Source organism: Mustelus asterias, chromosome 6 (genome assembly GCF_964213995.1).
Source record: "Mustelus asterias chromosome 6, sMusAst1.hap1.1, whole genome shotgun sequence".
NCBI classification, from domain to species: Eukaryota; Metazoa; Chordata; class Chondrichthyes; order Carcharhiniformes; family Triakidae; genus Mustelus; species Mustelus asterias.
In genome coordinates, this window is record NC_135806.1 from 134,511,966 (window position 1) to 134,535,982 (window position 24,017).

At 43.4% G+C, this 24,017-nt stretch overlaps 1 protein-coding gene across 4 annotated transcripts in view; it reads left to right on the plus strand.

Moving 5' to 3' along the window:
• The window catches only part of nek1 (NIMA-related kinase 1), a 159,887-nt gene that overhangs the window by 44,252 nt on the left and 91,618 nt on the right, over positions 1-24,017 (plus strand). For all 4 annotated transcript variants that reach the window (XM_078215147.1, XM_078215149.1, XM_078215148.1 and 1 more), the window contains 6 exons: positions 246-305; positions 1,915-1,962; positions 5,855-5,938; positions 8,730-8,929; positions 12,572-12,703; positions 19,295-19,397. In XM_078215147.1, coding sequence (XP_078071273.1) covers positions 246-305; positions 1,915-1,962; positions 5,855-5,938; positions 8,730-8,929; positions 12,572-12,703; positions 19,295-19,397 — 627 coding nt within the window. The remainder of the gene's footprint in view (positions 1-245; positions 306-1,914; positions 1,963-5,854; positions 5,939-8,729; positions 8,930-12,571; positions 12,704-19,294; positions 19,398-24,017) is intronic.

A 24,017-nucleotide genomic window follows, 5' to 3' on the forward strand; every position in this document is an offset into this window, starting at 1 on the left:
ACGAGTCAGTTGATTTGAGAAGAGATTTTTTTTCCCCCTTCCCCTTCTTGCTGTGAAACCAAGCCAAGACCTTCAAACCTTTCCTCCTTTATTTCTTCTTGATATTTCCCTTTTCTCTCTTTCCAGCTCAAAGCCATAACTGTCACAGGAAGCACTCTTTCAACCTGTCCCTCTGATTCTACTCATAACCTATTTTCATTGCACTTCAAGTCAAGCTGATGGCCCCCTTTCACGTTTCATTTTAGGAAGCATCCAAAAAGAAAAAGCAGGAGCTGATTGAACGAGAAAGAAAGCAAAGAGAGCAGGTAATGTTTGAGAGTTGGACATGTAGGTATGTTTGAGTTTCCTTTTGTGCCTGCCACAGAAAGTTGCATTTGTGTAGGTGTCTCTGGTCATTCTGGCATCCTCTACAAGGATAAGTAAGAAAACTAGCATTTCTGGTAAAATGTGGCTGAAATAGCAGAGTGAGACATCCAGTTGCTTTTTCTAAAAAAAAATTGGACTGGACTTTAGATTCTCTACTCTTCCACCGTAACTACTACAATTCATGGGTTTGGAAAGGTAACGATTTCTTGAATGACCAACCACCCTTTATCTTTGTCCTGATTTAGTTTCCATGAGATATGTGAATGAGTCATTGATTCAGCCACGAATTCTTGCCACTACCCCCACGCCTAATCTTCAGTGGAAACTGCCTCAATGTCTCTGGTTTTCCTTTGGGAGGAATCTACATATTGAGTGTTCACTTAATGGAGAATAGTGAGTTCGAACCCCAGCTGCGCTCTCCTTCATACAATGGACTGGACTTGCCTGATTGGGTCGCGAACCCGACGTCAGCCTCCATTTTGTGTCTGAAGCCTGCAAGGGGGGGGTATGCCGTGTTTTCGCTCACTACCTTGCAGGAGGCAGACAATTTAAAGCTGCCTCTTGGAGCCCCATCCTTTAAAGAAAGGTGGGTGGACCAGGGAATTGGGAGGCACAATCAGAAGGCCTGCCATGATGTCCGCCCCATTAAAAAAAGTGGGCACTGCTGGGACAGGCAGGAGACTACATAGTGACCCTCAAAATGGCAGTGTTCTCCACTGGATAGTTTGTAGCTGCAGAGGTGAGAATTTGTCTGTTCGCTGGACTGATGCATTATATTCCAACTTTGCTCCCAATCCTGACTCTATGTAACCAGGTAAATTCAGCCCAAGAAATGTACTGTGCTGTATTGGTCGCTCTCAATTTCACAATGTGATAGTGAGATCATGTTGCAACCGTGTGACCGTAAGACCATAAGAAATAGGAACAGCAGTTGGCCGCTCGGCCCCTTGAGTCTGCCCTCACCATTCAATAGGATCGTGCTAATATAACATTCCTCGCCTTTCCCCGTAACCTTTGATTCCCTTTCTGATCAAATGTGCCAACAAGAAAATTGGTTTTGGCCATCACGCCAGAAATGTAATTGCAACCAGTTGAAAGGGATGAACAAACTCTTTCCAAAATTGTAGGAATGAAAATTTTCCTCTGTTTAATTGTTTGCAGTTTTTGTTGTACATGATTCCACATTCATTTTTTACTTGCCCTTTTTTTGAGTTCTTGAATATCGGGCATAGTTTTTCACAGATCATTTTATTTGAAAGACAAGATGCGTTTTAGAAGAATTAATAATGATTTTTCTTGACCATGTTAATAAAAGATTAAAAACCTTTCAGGGAAATTTTCTTTCCGTTATTCGAGTGTTGCTGAAGCCTAGGTCTGCATAAAACTTCAAACTGCTGAGTCAAGGGAATGACGAGCAAAGTGTTTCAGAAGATACCAGGATTCCAAACAAACTAAAGCATTTTCTGAGAAGAATTTGTGTAGGTTGCCGCCCTGTTGGTCAATTTAATCAATTATCAATGATGAAAATTGTATCTTTCCTTTTCGTAGATAAATTTAATGAAAGCTGAGCAGCTGAGAAGAATGGAAAAAGAACGGGTGCGTTCCTCTGTTGCTAATGAATGTGTTAATCTAAGTGTCTGTGAGATGCGGTTTAAAAGCACGGGTTTTGTGGAAACTTAGTGTGGCTATCTAATCCAAGCAGTTTCATGATATCTGAGATTCCTTCCCTTTGCACGGTAAGAAGTCTCACAACACCAGCAGCAACATTCCTTCCATTTGCAGCCATGGGAGCCCATGCACAGGATTTGAAAGTGCAATCCACTTAGTCCAATGCCCAGGTCTATCCCACATAATTTGACATTTTCCTTTTAAAAGCAACTGTGGATTCTGCACCGCAATTTCTGGTCATTTTAAAAATTCTTTCGAGGGATGTGGGTGTGGCCAGCGAGGCCAGGATTTGTTGCCCATTTCTGATTGCCCTTGAACTGTGTGGCTTGCAGGGCCATTTCAGAGGGCAGTAGAGAGTCAACCACAGTGCTGTGGGTCTGGTGTCGCATGTAGGCCAGACTAGGTATGGATGACAGATTCCCTTCCTTCAAGGACATTAGTGAACCCGATGGGTAATGGTAATCAATGATGATTTCATGGTCACCATTGCTAAAACTAGTTTTCAATTCCAGATTGAAATTGAATTCCAATTGAATTCTACATTCCACTGTTGCCATGGTGTGAAAGGGGGTGAGAGTCCCCACATGTCCTTGTGGGTTTGGACATAACAGGAATGAATGACATGCTAAGTAATGTGATTAAATAACAATTTTCATAAATAATATGACAATTAATAATATAAAAAGTGAAAGAAATAAAAGAGAGAACTTTATTGAAAGGAAAAAGTACATATTATGTCATATGGATCTATAGATGTATATAATCAAAGATTTTTTTTAAAGCACAAACAATAATCCCAAATTGTTCTGTTCCGCAACATCTTTCCAAAATGGATAACTTCAACTATTGGTCAACTTTCCCCTTGGTACATACATGAACAAATCTCTGAGTAACCTTGCATAAGGGGATGGAGTCCTCAGCCAGTCACTGCCATATCCCTTCCTCTATCGTCTTCAGCCCATGGCTATTCCATGCCAACTGCAGCACTGAATTCTGGAATCATGCCCTAAATATCTGGCTCCATTCCAATCTTTTGAGGCCTTGCTCAGGCTTTCTCAAAACAGTGAGTCTGGAAAAACATAAGTCCTTATCAATACTCCTCATAGGCACTGAGGGCTATGCAGACTTTCACAGAGTTTGCCATAGTTTGGTTACTTACGCATCCTTTGATGCTGTTTTCCCCCACTACCATCAGTTAGGTTGTAGTCCATCACTCAATCTCCATCTCCAGATGACCACGCCATGTAAGGCTACTCACTGTCTTGGTTGTAGTTCAAGGATCATCAAATGCAGTAAGATTTGATTTATTATGTTCACATGTATTGGGATACAGTGAAAAATATTGTTTCTTGCACGTTACACGGACAAAACATACCGTTCATGGTGTACATAGGGGAGAAGGACAGGATGGGGTGCACAATATAGTGTTGCAGTCACAGGATGTAGAGAAAGATCAGATTAATATTTGGTAGGTCCATTCAATGGTGGCAGCAGGAAAGAAGGGAAGAAAATGAACTTCTGACAAATAGAAAAAAACAACCTTTTATTTCAGTAGTCTCGTGGGTAAACGGAGATCTAGACCAAACAACAGTTGTGGGTGGCTGCTTTGGAAAATAAAGTCTTGAGAAAATACATCATTACTGATTGTTACGATGAATTAGTCAAAGCACAGTCACAGCTAGGTTTAGATCAATGTCTGCAAAGTGAGTTTCAAGAAACCATAGAAACCCTACAGTGCAGAAGGAGGCCATTCGGCCCATCGAGTCTGCACCGACCACAATCCCACCCAGACCCTACCCCCATATCTCTACATATTTAGCCGCTAATCCCTCTAACCTACGCATCTCGGGACACTAAGGGGCAATTTTAGCGTGGCCAATCAACCTAACCTGCACATCTTTGGACTGTGGGAGGAAACCGGAGCACCCGGAGGAAACCCATGCAGACACGAGGCGAATGTGCAAGCTCCACACAGACAGTGACCCGAGCCGGGAATCAAACCCAGGTCCCTGGAGCTGTGAAGCAGCAGCGCTAACCACTGTGCTACCGTGCCGCCCCAAGGTGCATTTCAAACTCCGAAGTGAAGTGCAAATAAAATTACAAAGAAATCAGTATTGCAGGGTGTACGTTGATGGGTGGGATTTTTAAAAAATTCATTCAAGGGATGCGGGCATCGTTGGCTCGGCCAACATTAATTGCCCTTGAGAAGGTGGTAGTGAGCTGCCTTCTTGAACCACTGCAGTCCATGTGTAGGTACACCCAAAATACTATTAGGGAGGGATTCCAGGATTTTGACCCAGTGACAGTGAAGAAACTGCAATATATTTCTAATCAGGAGGATGAGGGACTTGGGTGGAAATCTCAGGTGGTGGTGTTCCACAGCATCTGCTACCCTTCTCTTCTAGATGGTAGTAGTCATGGGTTTGAATGATGCTGCCTCAGGGGCCTTGGTGAATTCCTGCAGTGCATCTTGTAGATGGTACACACAGCTGTGACTGTGCTTCGGTGGTGGAGGTAGTGAATGTTTGTGGATGGGGTGCTTTATCCTGGATAGTATTGAACTTCTTTAGTGTGGTTGGAGCTGCAGTCATCCAGGCAAGTAGATAGTATTCCATCATACTCCCTTCTGTGCCTTGTACAGGGTACATACCCTGTTGGACAGGATATGAGGAGTCAGGAGGTGAGTTACTTGCTATAGGATTCTTAGTCTCTGGATCTGCTCTTGATGGATAGATTCTCTCTTGTTGGAGATGGTCATTGCCTGGCACCTGTGGCAAGAATGTTACTTGCCAGTTGTCGGCCTGGAATTTGTCCATGTCTTGCTGCGTTTGGATATGAACTGCTTCAGTATCTGTGGAGTCACGAATGGTGCTGAACATCGTGCTATCCATTTTGAGCCCATGTCCCCAGAGCTTTAGCTGGAACTCTGGATTTCTATTTCAATGACATTACCAGTGGACCACCATTCTATGGCTCTGCAATGGAATGGGGTGGCACAGTGGTTAGCACTGCTGCCTCACAGCGCCAGGGACCCAGGTTCAAATTCCAGCCTTGGGTAACTGTGGAATTTGCACGTCGTCTCCGTGTTTGCGTAGGTTTCTTCCCACACTCCAAAGATGTGCAGGTTAGGTTGATTGGTTAGTGTATATGGAGAAGCAGAGATTTGAGTCTCATTTGCTACTACTTCCCTGCTGCTGTCAGACTTTTGAATGGACTAACCTCGCATTAAATTGATCTTTCTCTACACCCTAGCTATGGCTGTAACACTACATTCTGCCCACTCCCTCGTTTCCTTCTCTATGAACGGTATGCTTTGTATAGCACGCAAGAAACAACACTTTTCACTGTATGCTAATACATGTGACACTAATAAACCAAAACAAGAGGAAACTGGGAATATGGCTCGGAGAACCTTGACTGAAAATCTTCTTCATGCGTTGCAGGATAAGGAGCCACTGATGGTTCCAAGGGGCAGGTGGTCAGGAAGGTGTGGTGCAGGCCAACATTTTTTGTGGTATAGGGTGTGGGTGGCAGAGTTAGGGACGAGTTGGAAGTGTTTACAGGATGGAATTTGGGATTTCTATGGAGTGACTGTTGAGGCTGCAGGTTGACAAAGCATGAATCAGGATTTCACTGATCCCTTCCCGCCAGGTACTAATATTTACACGGAACAATTTCTCTTTCTGATCCTTCATGGTATTAGTTTAATAGTTGTAGTGCTGTACTTCAAGTTGTACTGTGCTGCTGCATCTACTCATGTTCCTCTGTTCTCTCCTGTCTCTTTACCAGAATTGTATTCAATAACATCTTTTAAATATAGGTAGAAAGAATCAACCGAGCCAGAGAACAAGGATGGAGACATGTGCTGGGTGTAGGTGGTTCATGGGGAAGTGGAGAACATAAGGTAAATTGCATAATATATTTTAATCTGTTCAGCTGTATTAATCTTAGAAACCCTACACACAGAAAGAGGCCATTTGGCCCATCGAGTCTGCACTGACCACAATCCCACCCAGGCCCTACCCCTATATCCCTACATATTTTACCCATTAATCCCTCTAACCTACGCATCCCAGGACACTAAGGGCAATTTTAGCATGGCCAATCAACCTAACCTGCACATCTTTGGGAGGAAACTGGAGCACCCGGAGGAAACCCACGCAGACACGAGGAGAATGTGCAAACTCCACACAGACAGTGACCCAAGCTGGGAATCGAACCCAGGTCCCTGGAGCTGTGAAGCAGCAGTGCTAACCACTGTGCTACCGTGCCGCCCCTTAATTAATTGCTGCCTTTTATTTCTAGCTGATATTTTTTTCTGATTAAATGTCTTAGTTTCTCACAATATTCTACTGTGGGTTTGTTTTAAATTCCTTGAATTGATTATTGCAATTTAAGCATTTGCAAACGTGAAGCTTGTTTTGTCGTATTGCGGTTGATGTCCTTGAAAAATGGAGATGGCAATCATTGATTTTTGCCATTTGCCACCTTGAAACAGGTGAATTTATTCATTGATTGGCATGACAGTGATTTTTTAACTACCCCACTTACCAATAGTCGGGTCACTTCAAAAGAATGGTCTTCAAATGATGCAGACTTACAGGTGCAGGACATCTCTAGAAAAACCTGTTCCATTTTCATGGATCAGTTCCACTTACCTGTCATTGCCATCATCTCTGTTGATTTGTTTTCTTCAAAAAGCAATCCACTTGTTGGGAGGTGTTGGGTATAGTCCGGTAGGTCTTATTGAGGTATTTGTAATCTAGAAACTATGTACACAGGTATGCTGGGTGGTGTGGTGGCACAGTGGTTGGCACTGTTGCCTCACAGCGCCAGGGACCCGGGTTCAATTCCCAGCTTGGGTCATTGTCTGTGCATATTCTCCCCGTGTCTGCATGGGTTTGCTCTGGCTTCCTCCCACAGTCCAAAAGACGTGCTGGTTAGGTACATTGGCCATGCTAAATTCTCTCTGTGTATCTGAACAGGCGCCGGAGTGTGGCGACTAGGGATTTTCATAGTAACTTCACTGCAGTATTAATGTAAGCCTACTCGTGACACTAATAAATAAGTAAAGGTCCAAGCTAGGAGTGGTCTCCATGTTTGCTTCCACACACTTCTCTGTCTGCCACTATACTGACCCTTGGGTGCCAGTCATGCGTTCTGTTAGATTACTGCGTGGATGGTACAGTTATCGCCTATTCATAAAGCCTAGTTCAGTGGCCTTCCTTGATCATTTACCAGTCTCATGTTACCCTTTAGATGAAAGAACGCCATCTAACTCTTCTTATTAATGCTAACTTAGGTTTTAGTCCTTGAATGGTTCATGTTAGTTTAGTTGATCCCTTTCATCGTACCTGTCAGCCGTAAACATTTTGCTTGATTGCTGATTGCCCAGGTTTCTATCTTCTTTACACCCTTGGCACTAATGAAAGTGATTCTGGATATTGTAGTCTGTTGGTAGAATTTCCTTCTCTCCGACCTGGATCATTTCCATTACGACTTGGGATGACCTGGGTCTGTCGAGAATCTATTAGGAGAAAACCTGCAAAGGAATGGGGGAGTAGCTGCAAATAGAAATGTGGCCTTGGAGGGTTGGAGTAGGAAGGTTGGTAATAAACTTCGGGGCCAGTGAGAAAAGTGAGTGCCAAGATTAATAAGGAAACAGCAGAGAGCCAACATAGCACTGATGGGGAAAGAAGAACTATGAACTTCAAAACGGATACCTAAAGCCATCTTACCACCGTTCATGTGCCATTAATTTTCCCTTAGAACTTTAATTCTCTTTGTGCAGCTGAATCTTTAAACTTTATTTATTAGTCACAAGTAAGGCTTACGTTAACACTGTAATGAAGTTACTGTGAAATTTGTGCTAAACTTGGAATTGCTTGTGGAGCCTGATGGTCCTTGACATAAAATGCCAAGAGATTTTTTAACAAGTACCGAAATTTTAAAATATTTTGCTGATTCTTCAGCTGCCGAGTCATTAATAATTTCAGGTTATAAGAATCTGTTTCTAATAATTAATCCACTTTGGCTGATGATTCAGTGTTAAACATGTCATCTTTATGTCTCTATGGCCATTTTACCTGAGAAGGTTCCAGGTTTGGCCTGGTGTTGGATGGAGTTAACTAGTCTTAGCTGGGGTGATGGTAGAGGCTCTTGACACTGCACTCAAGAGTTAAGCATACAAATCTTTACCTGGGGTTCTAGCTGCCTGCTTTGGATGTCGTTTGAGTTTAGAATTGAGCTAGGATGTGATGGCCCCTGTGTCAGAACTTTCTGCTGACATCCACAATCCCAATTCTCCGATGAAGAAATTATAAGGTTCTGAAAGAGGGAGGATATCTCGCAGATATGGAACCATGTCTCAACAAGACATGGTGCTCATTGCAATGTAGTTATGACAATGTTGGCTTAAGGAGCTCGTCGTGAACCATTATAGTTTCTCCATTTCCTTTTAATAATAATAATTGATGAATTGAAAATTTCATCAGAGTCAAAGGATCTTGCAGCACAGAAGAGGAGGCCATTTAGCCCACTGTGTCTGCGCTGGCTCTTCGAAAGAACTATCTTCTTGGTTCTATCACCTTGCTCTTTCCTTTTCATGTGTATATCCAGTTTTCTTTAGTGAGCTGTTGTTTCATTTTTTAACAAATGTTCAGCTTTGAGTTAACTTGAACACATTTTATTTGCAGGTTCCTTTCTCAGGCGGAGGAGGTGGAGGTGCTGGAGGTATCTTGCCTGCTCCAGCAGCTAATAGTGCACAACGCTATGAACATTACCATGCTATTCTTGACCAAATCCAACAACAGCAGAAAGAAAACATAAAAGTTTTTGAGGAGAAAGACATTAGGTGGAAGATAGAGACGATGCAGCCGAAAGAGGTTGTTTGCAGGTACGTGTCCACTTCTTTCATTGAGACATACACTTACTGGAAGAAGTGTCAGGGTCTAAATGGTCCCTTTTTCAGGTGAGGAAAGAAACTGCGTAAATAGTAGCTTTGGCCAAAGGTGACTATTTTGTAGTGAAGTGGAAGCTAAACTTTTATGGGAAGTTTTAAATATATGGACCATTTTATAGATGGATAGCTTTAATTTGTCTTTTGCCCTATTGCATCCCAGAAGCATCACATAGTGATGTGTAGGTGAATGTCTTTGCACATATTGTCTCGCGTTACATAGACAAGCGTGACAGCTGACCTTGCTCAAAGGAAACTTCTTCAAACAGCAATAAAATAGGGGTGATTAGTTCATGTATTTTGAAGAGTATTGATTGAAGAAGAAATGTTTGCCAGCAACCCCCACTATCAACATCCTATTGGGTTACCATTGCCAAGAAGCTGAATTGCACCAACCATATAAATACTGTGGCCACCAGAGCAGGTCAGGCACTGGGAATTCTGCATTCCCCAAAGCCTGTCTGCCATCTACAAGGCACAAGACAGATGCGTGATGGATTACTCTCCATTTGCCTGGGTGAATGCAGCTGCAACAACACTCCAGGACAATGCAACCTGCTTGAATGGCACCCCATCAACCACCAAAAACATTAATTCCCTCCACCGTCGATCCACAGTGGCAGCAGTGTATACCAACTACAAAATGCACTGCAGTAACTCGCTAAGGCTCCTTCGACAGCAGCTTCCAAACCTGTAACTTTACCATCTAGAAGGACAAGGGCAGCAGGTGCTTCGGGACATCACTACCTGCAAGTTCCCCTCCAAGTCATGCACAATCCTAACATGGAACCATATTGCCGTTCCTTCACTGTCGTTGGGTCAGAGTCCTGAAACTCCCTCTCAAACAGTGCTGTTGATGTACCTACACCACATGGACTGCAGCAGTTCAAGAAGGCAGCTCACTACCGCCGCCTCAAGGGCAATTAGGAATGGGCTAGAAATGTTAGCCTAACCAGTGATGCCCACATCCCATGGAATAAGTTCACCGGAATTTATTTTTTCCCTAGAATGCTACGGAATCTTGAATATCTACCTGAAAAGGCAGGCAATTAGAACTTCAGTTTAATATGTATCTGAAGGATGACAACTCCTGCAGATTAGCATTCCTGGTGCATCACACACCTGTCTTGTGTCTTGCAGATGGACAGGCTTTGGGGAGTCGGGGGTGAGTTACTTGCTGCAGAATTCTCAGCCTCTGACCTTCTTGCTGGGGCAGCATGGTGGCACAGTGGTTAGCACTGCTGCCTCACAGCGCCAGGGACACAGGTTCAATTTCAGCTTCGGGTCAGTGTCTGTGTGGAGTTTGCACATTCTCCCCGTGTCTGTGTGGGTTTCCTCCGGGTGCTCCGGTTTCCTCCCACACTCCAAAGATGTGCAGGTTAAGTTGATTGGTCGTGCTAAATTGACTCTAGTATCAGGAGGATTAACAGAGTAAATATGTGGGGTTATGGGAACAGGGCCTGGGTGGGATTGTGGTTGGTGCAGACTCGATGGGCCGAATGGCCTCCTCCTGTTCTGTATAGATTCTATGCTTCTACACTATATGATTCTCTTGTACCCACAGTATTTATGGTTGATCCGGTTCAGTTTCTGATCAACAGTAACCCCCAGAATGTTGATGGTGGGAGATACTGGCTAACATTTTTTTTAGGTGTTTTTATTTCAATCCTACACCTAATGTTTTCCCATAACTGCAAATTAGTTTCCTTTGAATGAATGACATAAGAACATAAGAACATAAGAAATAGGAGCAGGAGTAGGCCATCTAGCCCCTCGAGCCTGCCCCGCCATTCAATAAGATCATGGCTGATCTGACGTGGATCAGTACCACTTACCCGCCTGATCCCCATAACCCTTAATTCCCTTACCGATCAGGAATCCATCCATCCGCGCTTTAAACATATTCAGCGAGGTAGCCTCCACCACCTCAGCGGGCAGAGAATTCCAGAGATTCACCACCCTCTGGGAGAAGAAGTTCCTCCTCAACTCTGTCTTAAACCGACCCCCCTTTATTTTGAGGCTGTGTCCTCTAGTTTTAACTTCCTTACTAAGTGGAAAGAATCTCTCCGCCTCCACCCTATCCAGCCCCCGCATTATCTTATAAGTCTCCATAAGATCCCCCTTCATCCTTCTAAACTCCAACGAGTACAAACCCAATCTCCTCAGCCTCTCCTCATAATCCAAACCCCTCATCTCCGGTATCAACCTGGTGAACCTTCTCTGCACTCCCTCCAATGCCAATATATCCTTCCTCATATAAGGGGACCAATACTGCACACAGTATTCCAGCTGCGGCCTCACCAATGCCCTGTACAGGTGCATCAAGACATCCCTGCTTTTATATTCTATCCCCCTCGCAATATAGGCCAACATCCCATTTGCCTTCTTGATCACCTGTTGTACCTGCAGACTGGGCTTTTGCGTCTCATGCACAAGGACCCCCAGGTCCCTTTGCACGGTAGCATGTTTTAATTTGTTTCCATTGAGATAGTAATCCCATTTGTTATTATTTCCTCCAAAGTGTATAACCTCGCATTTCTCAACGTTATACTCCATTTGCCATATCCTCGCCCACTCACTCAGCCTGTCCAAATCTCTCTGCAGATCTTCTCCGTCCTCCACACGATTCACTTTTCCACTTATCTTTGTGTCGTCTGCAAACTTCGTTACCCTACACTCCGTCCCCTCCTCCAGATCATCTATATAAATGGTAAACAGTTGCGGCCCGAGTACCGATCCCTGCGGCACGCCACTAGTTACCTTCCTCCAACCGGAAAAACACCCATTTATTCCGACTCTTTGCTTCCTGTCGGATAGCCAGTCCCCAATCCACTTTAACACACTACCCCCAACTCCGTGTGCCCTAATCTTCTTCAGCAGCCTTTTATGGGGCACCTTATCAAACGCCTTTTGGAAATCCAAAAACACCGCATCCACCGGTTCTCCTCCATCAACCGCCCTAGTCACATCTTCATAAAAATCCAACATGTTCGTCAAGCACGACTTTCCCCTCATGAATCCATGCTGCGTCTGATTGATCGAACCATTTCTATCCAGATGCCCTGCTATCTCCTCTTTAATAATGGATTCCAGCATTTTCCCTACTACAGACCTTAAGCTGACCGGCCTATAGTTACCCGCCTTTTGTCTCCTTCCTTTTTTAAACAGCGGCGTAACATTAGCCGTTTTCCAATCAACCGGCACTACCCCAGAATGCAACGAGTTTTGATAAATAATCACTAACGCATCCACTATTACCTCTGACATTTCTTTCAATACCCTGGGATGCATTCCATCCGGAATGACCAATTATCTTTTTTTAAACTTTTAATTCCACAACGCTTTTGGCTGATGTATCCCAAATTTTAACTATCCTCTGTGTGGGTGGAAAAGAAATCTCTCCTCATATCCCCACCAATTCTTTTGCCAGTTACTTTAACTTTCCATTCCTTGGTGACCGACCCCTTTGACAGAGCAAAGGGTTTCTCTCTGCTTGCTCTATAATTTGGTACGCTTCTGCTAGATCTCTTAATTTTCACTGCTGGAAGGAGAATAATTTTGTCAGTTTTTCTTTTACAGGGGGGTGCCAGCAGGTGGAGGCCCTGTGTTCTCAAATGGACCAGGAGGTCCTCACCAGCTGCCTGATGCTGAAGCAGTCAGAAGAGAAGTGAAGAGACTTGAAAACGTGGCCAAGCAAGCAAATTCCTATAGGTTGGTGTCTGGGAGAAGCTTTGTTCTTCTGCATTATTCTTAGTATATGCCTACTGCACTTTAACAAGGAGCACTTTAGGCATCTATTCCTTTGAACACAGATAGCAGATGGTCACTATTTTAGATATCTTTCATTTTCATTGGTGTTAAAATCGTGGAATTCCATATTTCTATTTGTACTCCTCAAGGCGAAAGATGCTGATGCTGCAAAGGAGGACACTTCTACACTTCACTTTGCAGGTCCAATATAATGGAGATTACCTTGAACAGCATCCAAGCACAGATTATGAAGGCTTGTGATAACGTTTCTGGAAAAAGATTTGTATTTCTTTAATTGTTCTTTCTGTCTCAGATATCCCAAATGTGCTTTGCATGCATTAAGTCAATTTGAAAAGCAGTTAAAGTCAGCAAATGCAGAAGCCATTTTGCACCGAGCAAGATTCCACAAACTGCGGTGTGGCAAGTTCATCTGCAGTTGGTTTGAGGAGGGAATCTTGTCCACGGTACTGGAGCACTCCGTGTCACACGAATAGTAATGCATAATAGGTGGACAAGATCTCCGCTTAATGTCTAACTAAGGATAGCACCTCCCGCAGTGAGGAACTCCTTCATAACAGTGCAGGGATGTCATCCCAGCTTTTGTGCTTGGTCTCTGGAGCAGGGCTTCAGCCCTCAATCTTGTTCAAAGAGAATTGTCAAGTCCTAATTAAGATAAAAGGGATGTTTGCTGAGAGTGGCCAATATTGTAATGTTCTCATTTTAGATGAGCTAATGCTGTCTTGACTTAAAGTGAGCCAGATTTAAGAACATGATTGGGATAAATTCGTTGGCAAATGCTTCACACAAATCAGAAAACATCCTAATACTGCTTCAGAACCTGTTTTGAGCTTACTGGTGTCCGCTGCAATGTTGGTTTGCAGGCCAGCAAGTAATGGTTGTTCTCATTGTTACCTTGTAATCTCTTTTGGAGGGGAGAAAATGTTGAATGAAAAATGGATGAGTTTAGTTGTAAATGTATCCATGATTGAGGGCCTTGATGCTGTTAACTCTTGCACAAGAGTAGACAGTGTACAAAGTATTAGAGAAACCCATGTAACTGTCTTGGGAGAAGCTGGTTTGAGTGATGGACTGGGCTTCGTTCACAACCCATTGTAGTTTCTTGCAGGCTTGGACAGAGCAGGAGCCATACCAAGCTGTCATACAACCAGAAAGAATGCTTTCTATAATGCATCTGTAAAAGTTGGTGAGAGTCGCATCGGACCTGCCAAGTTTCCTTGGCCTCCTGAGAAAGTAGAGGCATTGGTGGGCATTCTTAAATGTAGCATCGGAATGGAGGGACCAGGACAGGTTGTCAGTGATTTGGACACCTAAAAACTTGAAGCTCTCGACCATTCCTAGTTCGTCCCCATAGACTGGGGCATGTCCTCCACTACGCTTCCTGAAGTCGATGACCACCTCCTTGGTTTTATTGGCATTTGAGGGAGAGATTATTTTCATTGCACCAGTTTATCAGATTCTCTATCTCTTTCCTGTACTGTCTCTCGTCATTGTTTGAGATCCAACCCACTACGGGGGTGACATCAGCAACTTGAAAATCGAATTGGAGGGAATTTGGCCACACAGTTATAGGTGTATAAGGAGTATGGTAGGGGGTGAGGACACAGTCTTGTGGGGTACTAGTGTTGAAGATGATCGTGGAGGAGGTGTTGCTGCTTATCCTTACTGATTGCGGTCTGTGGGTTAGGAAGTCTAGGGTCCAGTTGCAGATGAGTTTTGTAGCAATAATGGTGTTGAAGACTGAATTGTCGTCAGTTTATCGGAGTCTGACATAGGTGTCTTTGTTATCTCATTTCTTTCAGGGTTGAATGTAGGGCTAGGGAGATGCTGTCTGTGGAAATGTTGTGGTAGACTTGTCTACCTTTAACCCCATTACCTCATAGGCGAACTGTAGTGGATCCAGGCCATATAGGAGGCTGGAGTTGATTCGTGCCATGATTAACCTTTCGAAGCACTTCATAATGATGGATGTCAGAGCCACCTGCCTGGCTCTTCTTTGGTACTGGGATGATGGTCGTCGTCTTGAAGCGGATAGGGACCTCAGATTGATGTAAAGAGAGGTTGAAGATCTCTGTGAATTTCCCCGCTAGCTGGTCTGCGCAGGATCTGAGTGCTGATCCAGGTACCCCATCCGGGCCAATCACTTTCCATGGGTTCATTTTCGAGAAGGCTGCTCTGATATCTGCAGTGGTGACCTGAGATATAGGTTTGCCAAGGCTTCTGGGGTGGAGGGCATGCTCTCGCTGACCTCTTGCTCAAAACGGGCATAGAATGCGTTGAACTTATCGGGCAGGGATGCATTGATGCCGCTGATTTTACATGCTTTCCTCTTGTAGCCTGTTATGTTTTGCAGACCTTGCCATAGTCGGCGGGAGTCCATGTGGCTAACCTGAGACTCTAGCTTGGTCCAGTACTGACTTTTGGCGTCTTTGATGAATCACCTTAGATCATATGTGGCTTTCTTGAATAGAGTAAGAAGTTTAACAACACCAGGTTAAAGTCCAACAGGTTTATTTGGTAGCAAAAGCCACACAAGCTTTCGAGGCTCTAAGCCCCTTCTTCAGGTGAGTGGGAATTCTGTTCACAAACAGAACTTATAAAGACACAGACTCAATTTACATGAATAATGGTTGGAATGCGAATACTTACAACTAATCCAGTCTTTAAGAAACAAAACAATGGGAGTGGAGAGAGCATCAAGACAGGCTAAAAAGATGTGTATTGTCTCCAGACAAGACAGCCAGTGAAACTCTGCAGGTCCACGCAACTGTGGGAGTTACAAATAGTGTGACATAAACCCAATATTTGGTAGCTTTTGCTACCAAATAAACCTGTTGGACTTTAACCTGGTGTTGTTAAACTTCTTACTGTGTTTACCCCAGTCCAACGCCGGCATCTCCACATCATGATTTCTTGAATAGGTCAGGGTCACCTGACTTGAACGCCTCACGTGGACTTCAGCAGGCAGTTAACCCTGTTAACCCATGATTTCTGGTTGGGGAACACACAGATTTGCTTCTTTGACACACGTTCTTCTACACATTTGATAATGAAGCCAATTCCTGTAGTGGTGTACTCATTCATGATGGTCGCAGAGTTTTTAAGTACTGACCAGTCTACTGACTCAAAGCAGTCCCATTGGAGATCATCTGATTCCTCAGACCAACATTGCACGACTTTCTTTGACGGATTCTCCTGTTTCAGTTTGTGCTTGTAAGCCGGGAGCAGGAGCACAACCTTGTTGCCTGATTGGCCAAAGTATGGGCGGACAATAGAGCAGTAGGCATTTTTGATATTTGTGTAGCAGTGGTCCAGAATGTTTGGGTCTCTGGTGGAACAGGAGACGTGTTGTGGGAGAAACTGGGTGAATGTTATCCCTGTTTCTCTTTCTGCATTTCCAGTTTTTCATAAGTGACATGCACTTTTCTACTTTGTACACTTATTATATTTGAGAAAACATAAAAACATAGAAGATAGGAAGAGGCCATTTGGCTCTTCGAGCCTGCTCCGCCATTGATTGCGGTCATGGCTGATCATCCAACTCGATAGCCTAATCCAGCTTTTTCCCCATAGCCTTTGATCCCATGCACTCCAAGTGCTATATCTAGCTGCCTCTTGAATACATTCAATGTTTTGGCATCAACTACTTCCTGTGGTGATGAATTCCACAAGCTTACCACTCTTTGGGTGAAGAAATGTCTTCTCACCTCCGTCCTAAATGGTCTACCCCAAATCCTCATACTGTGACCCCTGGTTCTGGACTTTCCTGCCATTGGGAACATCCTCCCTGCATTTACCTTGTCTAGTCCTGTTAGAATTCTATAAATCTCTGAGACCCCCCCTCATTCGTCTGAACTCCAGCGAAAACAATCCTAACCTAGTCAATCTCTCCTCATACATTAGTCCCGCCATCCCCGGAATCAGCATGGTAAATCTTCTCTGCACTCCCTCAAGAGCAAGAACACCCTTCCTCAGAAAAGGAGACCAAAACTGCAGGCAATACTCTAGGTGTGCTCTCTCCAAGGCCCTGTATAATTGCAGCAACACATCCCTGCTCCTGTACTTGAAACCTCTCGCAATGCAAGCCAACATGCCATTTGCCTTCTTTACCGCCTGTTGCACCTGCATGCTTACCTTAAGCGACTAGTGCACAAGGACACCCAGATCCCACTGCATACTCCCCTCTCCCAATTTACAGACTTTCAGATAGTAATCTGCCTTCTCGTTTTTGCTTCCAAAGTGAATAACCTCACATTTATCCAAATTATACTGCATCTGCCATTGATTAGCCCAGTCACCCAACCTGTCCAGATCATTCTGAAGGATCTCTACATCCTCGTCACAGTTCATCCTCCCACCCAACTTGGTATCATCTGCAAACTTTGAGATGTTATATTTTGTTCCCTCATCCAAATCATTAATATGTATTGTGAATAGCTGGGGTCCCAGCACCGATCCCTGTGGCACCCCACTAGTTACTGCCTGCCAATTTGAAAAGCACCCATTAATTCCTACTCTTTGTTTCCTCTCTGCCAACCAGTTTTCTATCCCTCTCCATACACTTCCCCCAATCCCATGCGCTTTAATCTTGCATGATAATCTCTTGAGCGGGACTTTGTCAAACACTTTCTGAAAGTCCAAATATACCATATCGACTGGTTCCCCTTAGCTAACTCTACTAGTTACATCTTCAAAGAATTCCAACAAATTTGTCAAGCATGATTTCCCCTTCCATGCTGACTCTGTCTGATCCTGCCACTGCTTTCTAAATGCTTTGCTATAAAGTCCTTGATAATGGATTCGAGAATTTTCCCCACTACCGATGTTAAGCTTACTGGTCTATAATTTCCTGTTTTCTCTCTACCTCCCTTTTTGAATATTGAAGTGATATTAGCTACCCTCCAATCTGCTGAGACTGTTCCAGAGTGTAAAGAATCCTGGAAGATGACCACCAATGCATTCACTATTTCTGGAGCCACTTCCTAAAGTACTCTGGGATGTAGATTATCAGGCCCTGGGGATTTATCCGCCTTCAATCGCATCAATTTTCCCACTAATATTGATCTACCTCAGTTCTTCCCCCTCACTAAATCTTGCATTCTCCAACATTTCTGGCATTTGATTTGCATCCTCTTTTGTGGAGACTGAACCAAAGTATGTATTCAGTTGCTCGGCTATTTCTTTGTCCCCTTTTATACATTTGCCTGTTTCTGTCTGTAGGGGACCTACATTTGTCTTCACCAACCTCTTTCTCTTCACATATCTATAGTGTCAGTCTTTATGTTCCCTGTAAGCTTACTTTCCTACTGTATATTCCCCTTCTTAGTCAATCCCTCGGTCCTTCTTTGCTGAATTCTAAACTGCTCCCAATCCTCAGACCTATTATTGTTTTTCGCCAATCTGTATGCTTCTTCCTTAAATTGGATACTCTTCTCTAATTTCCTTTGTAAGCCATGGATTGGCCCTCTTACCCATTTTGCTTTTGTGCCAGACAGGAATAAACAGTTGCTGCAGTTCCCCCATGTGTTCCTTGAATGTTTGCTATTGCCTATCCACTGAAACCCCTTTAAGTAACTCTTCCCCAATCTATCAAGGCCAACTCATGCTTCATATCCTCATAGTTTCCTTTATTAAGATTCAGCACTCTAGTCTCTGAATCAACTACTCCATTCTCCATCTGAATAAAAAATGTTTTATTAAAAAACCTTTTGTAGTTTTGTGAAATCATAGTTGTTAAAAGTAGATCAGCCTCTGCACCTCTTCAGGCTCATCTTCCTCATCCCCACTATCCCTCTCAAATTGAAGTTTACTCATTTGTACGATGCATAAATGTGCACAGTTATGTCATCAAGCCACCCATCTATAAGGGCCATGCACAAAATATATTCCATTGTTGATGACAGTAAATTCGTGAAAGGTTATTTTTGGAAAAAAAAAGTTTGGTTTCCTAAATTGTAGAACTTCACTGGTGAAAATTATCCACTCCTACCCAGCCTAGATGCAAGTCCAGCACCATGCTACTTTGTTATCTCTGAACCCTCTGTGCAACTTACTTACTGGTAGGAGCATTTCTATGGCATTTTTTGAAGGAAGTGATTTGTACCGTAATTGTTTAGAGTGAGTCTGGAGGGAGGGTGGCATGATGGCACAGTGATTAGCACTGCTGCCTCACCGCGCCAGGGACCTGGTTTCGATTCTGGCCTTGGGTCAGCGACTGTGTGGAATCTGCACGTTCTCCCTGTGTCTGCATGGGTCTCCCCTGGGTGCTCTGGCTTCCTCCCACAGTCCAAAGATGTGCGGGTCAGGTAAATAGTCCATACTAAATTGACCCTTGGTGTCAGAGGGATTAGCAAGGTAAATATGTGGGGTTACGGGGGTAGTGCCTGGGCGGGATTGTTGTCGGTGCAGGCTCGATGGGCCGAATGGCCTCTTTCGGCGTTGTAGGGATTCTATGAGTCTTGGCTTTCTATAAATGCAAATAAATTAACATCTTGTAATGAAGCTTTTTTAAAATCTAGCTATCTATTTTTGCAGGCAGCGAGGATATGCAGCTGCAGAAAGGGCAAAACAAGTGGAAGAATTTTGGCAGCGAAAGCGGGAAGCGTTACAGAATAAAGCACGCGGTGAAGGACATTTGGTATGAAACTTTTTTAGTTCTGTTTTTTTCAAACTGTTGAGTGCAGTGCAATGCAATGGCTTAATTGTATGATGTTGGTGCGTGCCACTGTTTTCATTAGCATCTTTGCAATTGCAGTTTTAATTCCTCAGCCAGGCGTGTAATCATGTGGAATTGTGGTCTCTTCTAGCTGGGCTAACAGTTGATATTTAGGAAGTATTAGACAGGCTGGCTTTAGTTGATGTCTCCAGGACTGGAAGGGATGCATCTTTGGATGCTATGGGGAGTAAGTGTGGAAATGGCAGCGGCACTAGCCGCAATAGTCGTAATGTTCCTTGCAGAGAGGGTAGGGGAAGAATTGAGATCAGAAGACTGGAGGATTGCAAATGTTGCATGATTGTCTAAAAATGAGTGTAAGATTCAACTTGGTAATGACAGGCCAGTCGGTATAACCTCAGTTGGATTCTTTTTATTCATTCATGGGATGTAGGCATTTTGGCTGGGCCAACATTGATTGTCCATCCTTAACTTGCCCTTGCACTGAGTGGCTTGCTCGGCCATTTCAGAAATCGTTGAATGTTACAGGGCACATTAGAAAGCGGTTCATAAAGCAGAGAGGATCCTGGGCTTCAAAAGTGAGGGCTCAGAGTACAAAAACAAGGAAACTGTGAAGACCTTTTCTAAAACTCTGGTACAGCCTCAATTAGAGTATTGTGTCTAGTTCTGGGCACCAAATTTTAAGACTGATGTCAAGGCTCAACAAGTACTGAAAAGATTTCTCAGAATCGTTCCAGAGGTGAGGGAGTTAAATTACATGGATAGTTTGGAGAAACTCAGGGTTGTTCTCGCTTTTGATAAGTGAAGGTTGGGAAGAGATATGATAAGTGTCCAAAATCATGAGAGATCTGGACAGAGTGGATCGAGAAAAATGGTTTCCATTGGCAGAAGAACCAGAGAACACCAGGGAATTGAATGCTCTTTTAAAAACAGAATCCTGGTGGGTGGAATTAAGGTAAAAAAAACTGCCTCTGAGTTCAAGAGACAGCTGCAAGAACCAAATGTAGTGAGGAGCCAGACCTCCGAGATAAATCAAAAGGTTGGTGACATTCAAATGCAGCCTGTGAAGCAGTAGTGTTCTGTTGGCATGGCTGGGTACCTGAGAGATTATGTGTAACCTTCAATACACGTGATAATCAAAGGGAGAGGAACATTGAAAGGAGAGATTGAAATCCTGGAAGTGGATCCTTGGTGAAGGCATCCAAGAGAAAGCATTGTTTAGGAGAATATTCTCAGGCATTTCTTTTTGAGAGTAGAGTTTGTGCCAGTCAGAGTTCCAGTGAGACCAGTTGACTGTGTGACAAGCATCTGGGGGGAATTTGATGAGAAATCCACAGGAGCTGTATTGGGTGGCATTTGCCGCTCGGTTTCAGAGTGTGATGTGTCTGATCACATTTTTGTCGCTTGGTTTACATGGACTGTGTACTTTCCAAGAATATTAGGTTTTAAGATAATTTGTAACTTGTGTAATCCTTCTGAACCTGTGCATACTTGTAAATGTGTGGTGGGAGTGAGGGATTAATGTATCATCTTTTCTTGGTTAATAAGTGTTTTATTCCTTGTTTTATGAATTGGCAGCCCTGTGACTCTGTTCATCCACGTTTCTAAACAAAAAAAAGAGCTACGCTCTGTTGAACCATTCTGGGGCCTGACTGTCCAGTAGCAGCATCAGCTGAGGTCATAACAGGGATGATCACACCTCTACGGTACGGTAGCACAGTGGTTAGCACTGCTGCTTCACAGCTCCAGGGATCTGGGTTCGATTCCCGGCTTGGGTCACTGTCTGTGTGGAGTTTGCACCTTCTCCTCGTGTCTGCCTGGGTTTCCTCCGGGTGCTCCGGTTTCCTCCCACAGTCCAAAGATGTGCAGGTTAGGTGGATTGGCCGTGCTAAATTGCCCTTTAATGTTGGGGGATAAATATGTGGGATTACGGGGATAGGGCCTGGGTGGGAATATGGTTGATGCAGACTCGATGGGCCGGAATGACCTCCTTCTGCACTGTAAGATTCTATGATCTTTGGACTGTGGGAGGAAACCAGAGCATCCAGAGGAAACCCACGCAAACACAGGGGGAACGTGCAAACTCCACACAGACAGTGACCCAAGGCTGGAGTTGAACCCGGGTCCCTGGCGCTCTGAGGCAGCAGTGCTCACCACTGTGCCACCATGCCGCCCTATATCATAAAATCGCAAAGTGGGGGTGTTCATTGCTAATTATATGAATGGGAGGAATTTGAAGAACATGCTTGTGGAGTTGGATGAAGTTAATCTGGAGCAGGTAGCAATTGGATTGGATGGCCTGTTTCTTTGCTTTTAATTCTGTGTAATGAGTGTGCGTGTGGCACGAGAGGCAGTCTAACTCCATCGAATTACCAGACTAACTTTACAAAGTGTGTAGGGGTTCGTTGAACTTAAAATGTGATACCTATACTCGGCCAGTGCTCATTCACATGTTTCAAGAATATGTGGATGCTTTTTAAGATATTTTTAAGTCTTCTGACCAGTACCTGCATGAGAGAACGTGCATCTCTCCTGGGCCCCAAATGTCTGAATTGCAGCCAGGTGGGATTGTCAGCTACTGCTGGACACTGCCTTTCATTCTGAGACCGGTCACTTCTCTATAACTGCAGCTGACAAGTTAAATGAAGGTGCGCAATATTACCCTGTTGCATCAACTTTAATTTTGAACTCCGACCTTTAATCATGCTGTCTTTGGGACTGACTGGCAAAATGTGTCAGCATAATTGACAAGTTAGATTTTGACATCTATTGGAATTTAAATTCTGGAGGCCATCAAGTATTAAGACAGGATCTCTTGCCACTAGACTACTTTTTGGGGATGCTGAGAGGGGGCGGGGACTTCAGGATGATTAGTCCCTCAAACAGCATACTATACGTGATCTCCTGTGAGAAATTAGGAATGGGCAATAAATGCTGGCCCAGCCAGTAATATCCAAATCCCGGAAAATATTTTTTTTTTTGGTTTGTAACCATCAAAATTGCACGTACTCTTGTGGCTGTGATGTGATTTGTACGGACTCTGATTGCAGGAGCAATTATTTAAAGCTCTCCATTGTCCAAAAGACATTGAACAAAAAACTGTTGAACGGGGTTCTTTTCAGATCTTATTTTCAGATAAAATCTTTTCAGATTTCGCCCCCCCCTCCCATTTGGTATTAACAAATCTGATATACTCTGAAATAAGATGGTTATTTGTGCATTCGTCGTGTTCTGTAATAACCCTTTGGCTAGTTTTCAAGTGGTGTCTTGAATAGGTGAATGCTCTGTTAAAATAGGAAACAGTGTGTCTCAGCATGTCTGACAGCATCTGAGAATAGAACCAACATTTTGAATCAGAGCTCTGATGAAGGATCATCCAGACTGGAAACGTTGGCTCTATTCTCTCCCCACGGATGCTATCAGACCTTGCTGAGATTTTCCAGCGTTTTCTGTTTTTGTTTCAGATTCCAGCATCCACAGTATTTTGCTTTTATTATAGAGAGGAGAGTGTCATGTGAGTGTATCGTGTCACGAACTGAAAGTTAGAATTTTTCGATTTCTATCTTGTAAGCATGATTCTATTTTTGAATGTTGGCATGTTTATATTAAACATTTCATTCTAAAAGAAGAGTTTTGCATGAAATAAACTGGATCATTTTGTCTTCAATCATTTGAGAATTCCAAATAAATAATTGCATTGACCTTTTTTAGTAGCAATTACGAATTAAGAATCGTTTTCACCTCTGCATCCCAGAAGTTGACATTGTCAGCTTGATTTTGTGACACACAATTGAACTGACTGGTGTCTAAGCTAATTTACCGATGAATTACTGAAGAAAACACTTCCTTCTGTCTAATGGAAGTGTTGTACCACATGGTTGCTATGTTGTATTTATGTCAGAAGCTTCCAGTGAATTTGTGAATATTGACAGTAGTTTAGGCAAATTGTATTTTTTCTATGTTACAAACAGACGAGTGGTAAAATACTTGAAATAAATTTTAGAGGTATTGCCATGCACTCAATATTATTTTATAAAGCAAAGGCGTCCTATTCTAACACTGGCAGGAATCTATATTGTTAGATAATAAAATAAAATTTAAATCAAAACCTTGTTTAAACATAGCACATAAATTACATTGTTGTAAAACACTAGCATTCTACAAACTGCTTTCTTTACAAACTGTGCCAGTTTTTGCAATTCATTTTTATTGTGCCCATTGTTGTAAACTACTTTGACCATTATTTAGTTGTATATGAACAAGATGATGTGTACTGTGATGCGAGCAGTCACCAGTTGCTGGCAGACCAGCACATCATTATGAAGTGCTTCGAAAGATTAGTTATGGCACACATCAACTCTAGCCTTCCAGATTGCCTGGACCTACTACAGTTCGCCTACCGCCGCAACAGGTCCACAGCAGACGCCATCTCCCTGCACTCAACCCTGGAACACCTAGATAACAAAGACACCTATGTCAGACCTATATTGATTGACAACAGTTCAGCCTTCAACACCATTATGTCAACAAAACTCATCCCCAAACTGTGGACTGGGGCTCGGCTCCTCCCTCTGCGATTGGATC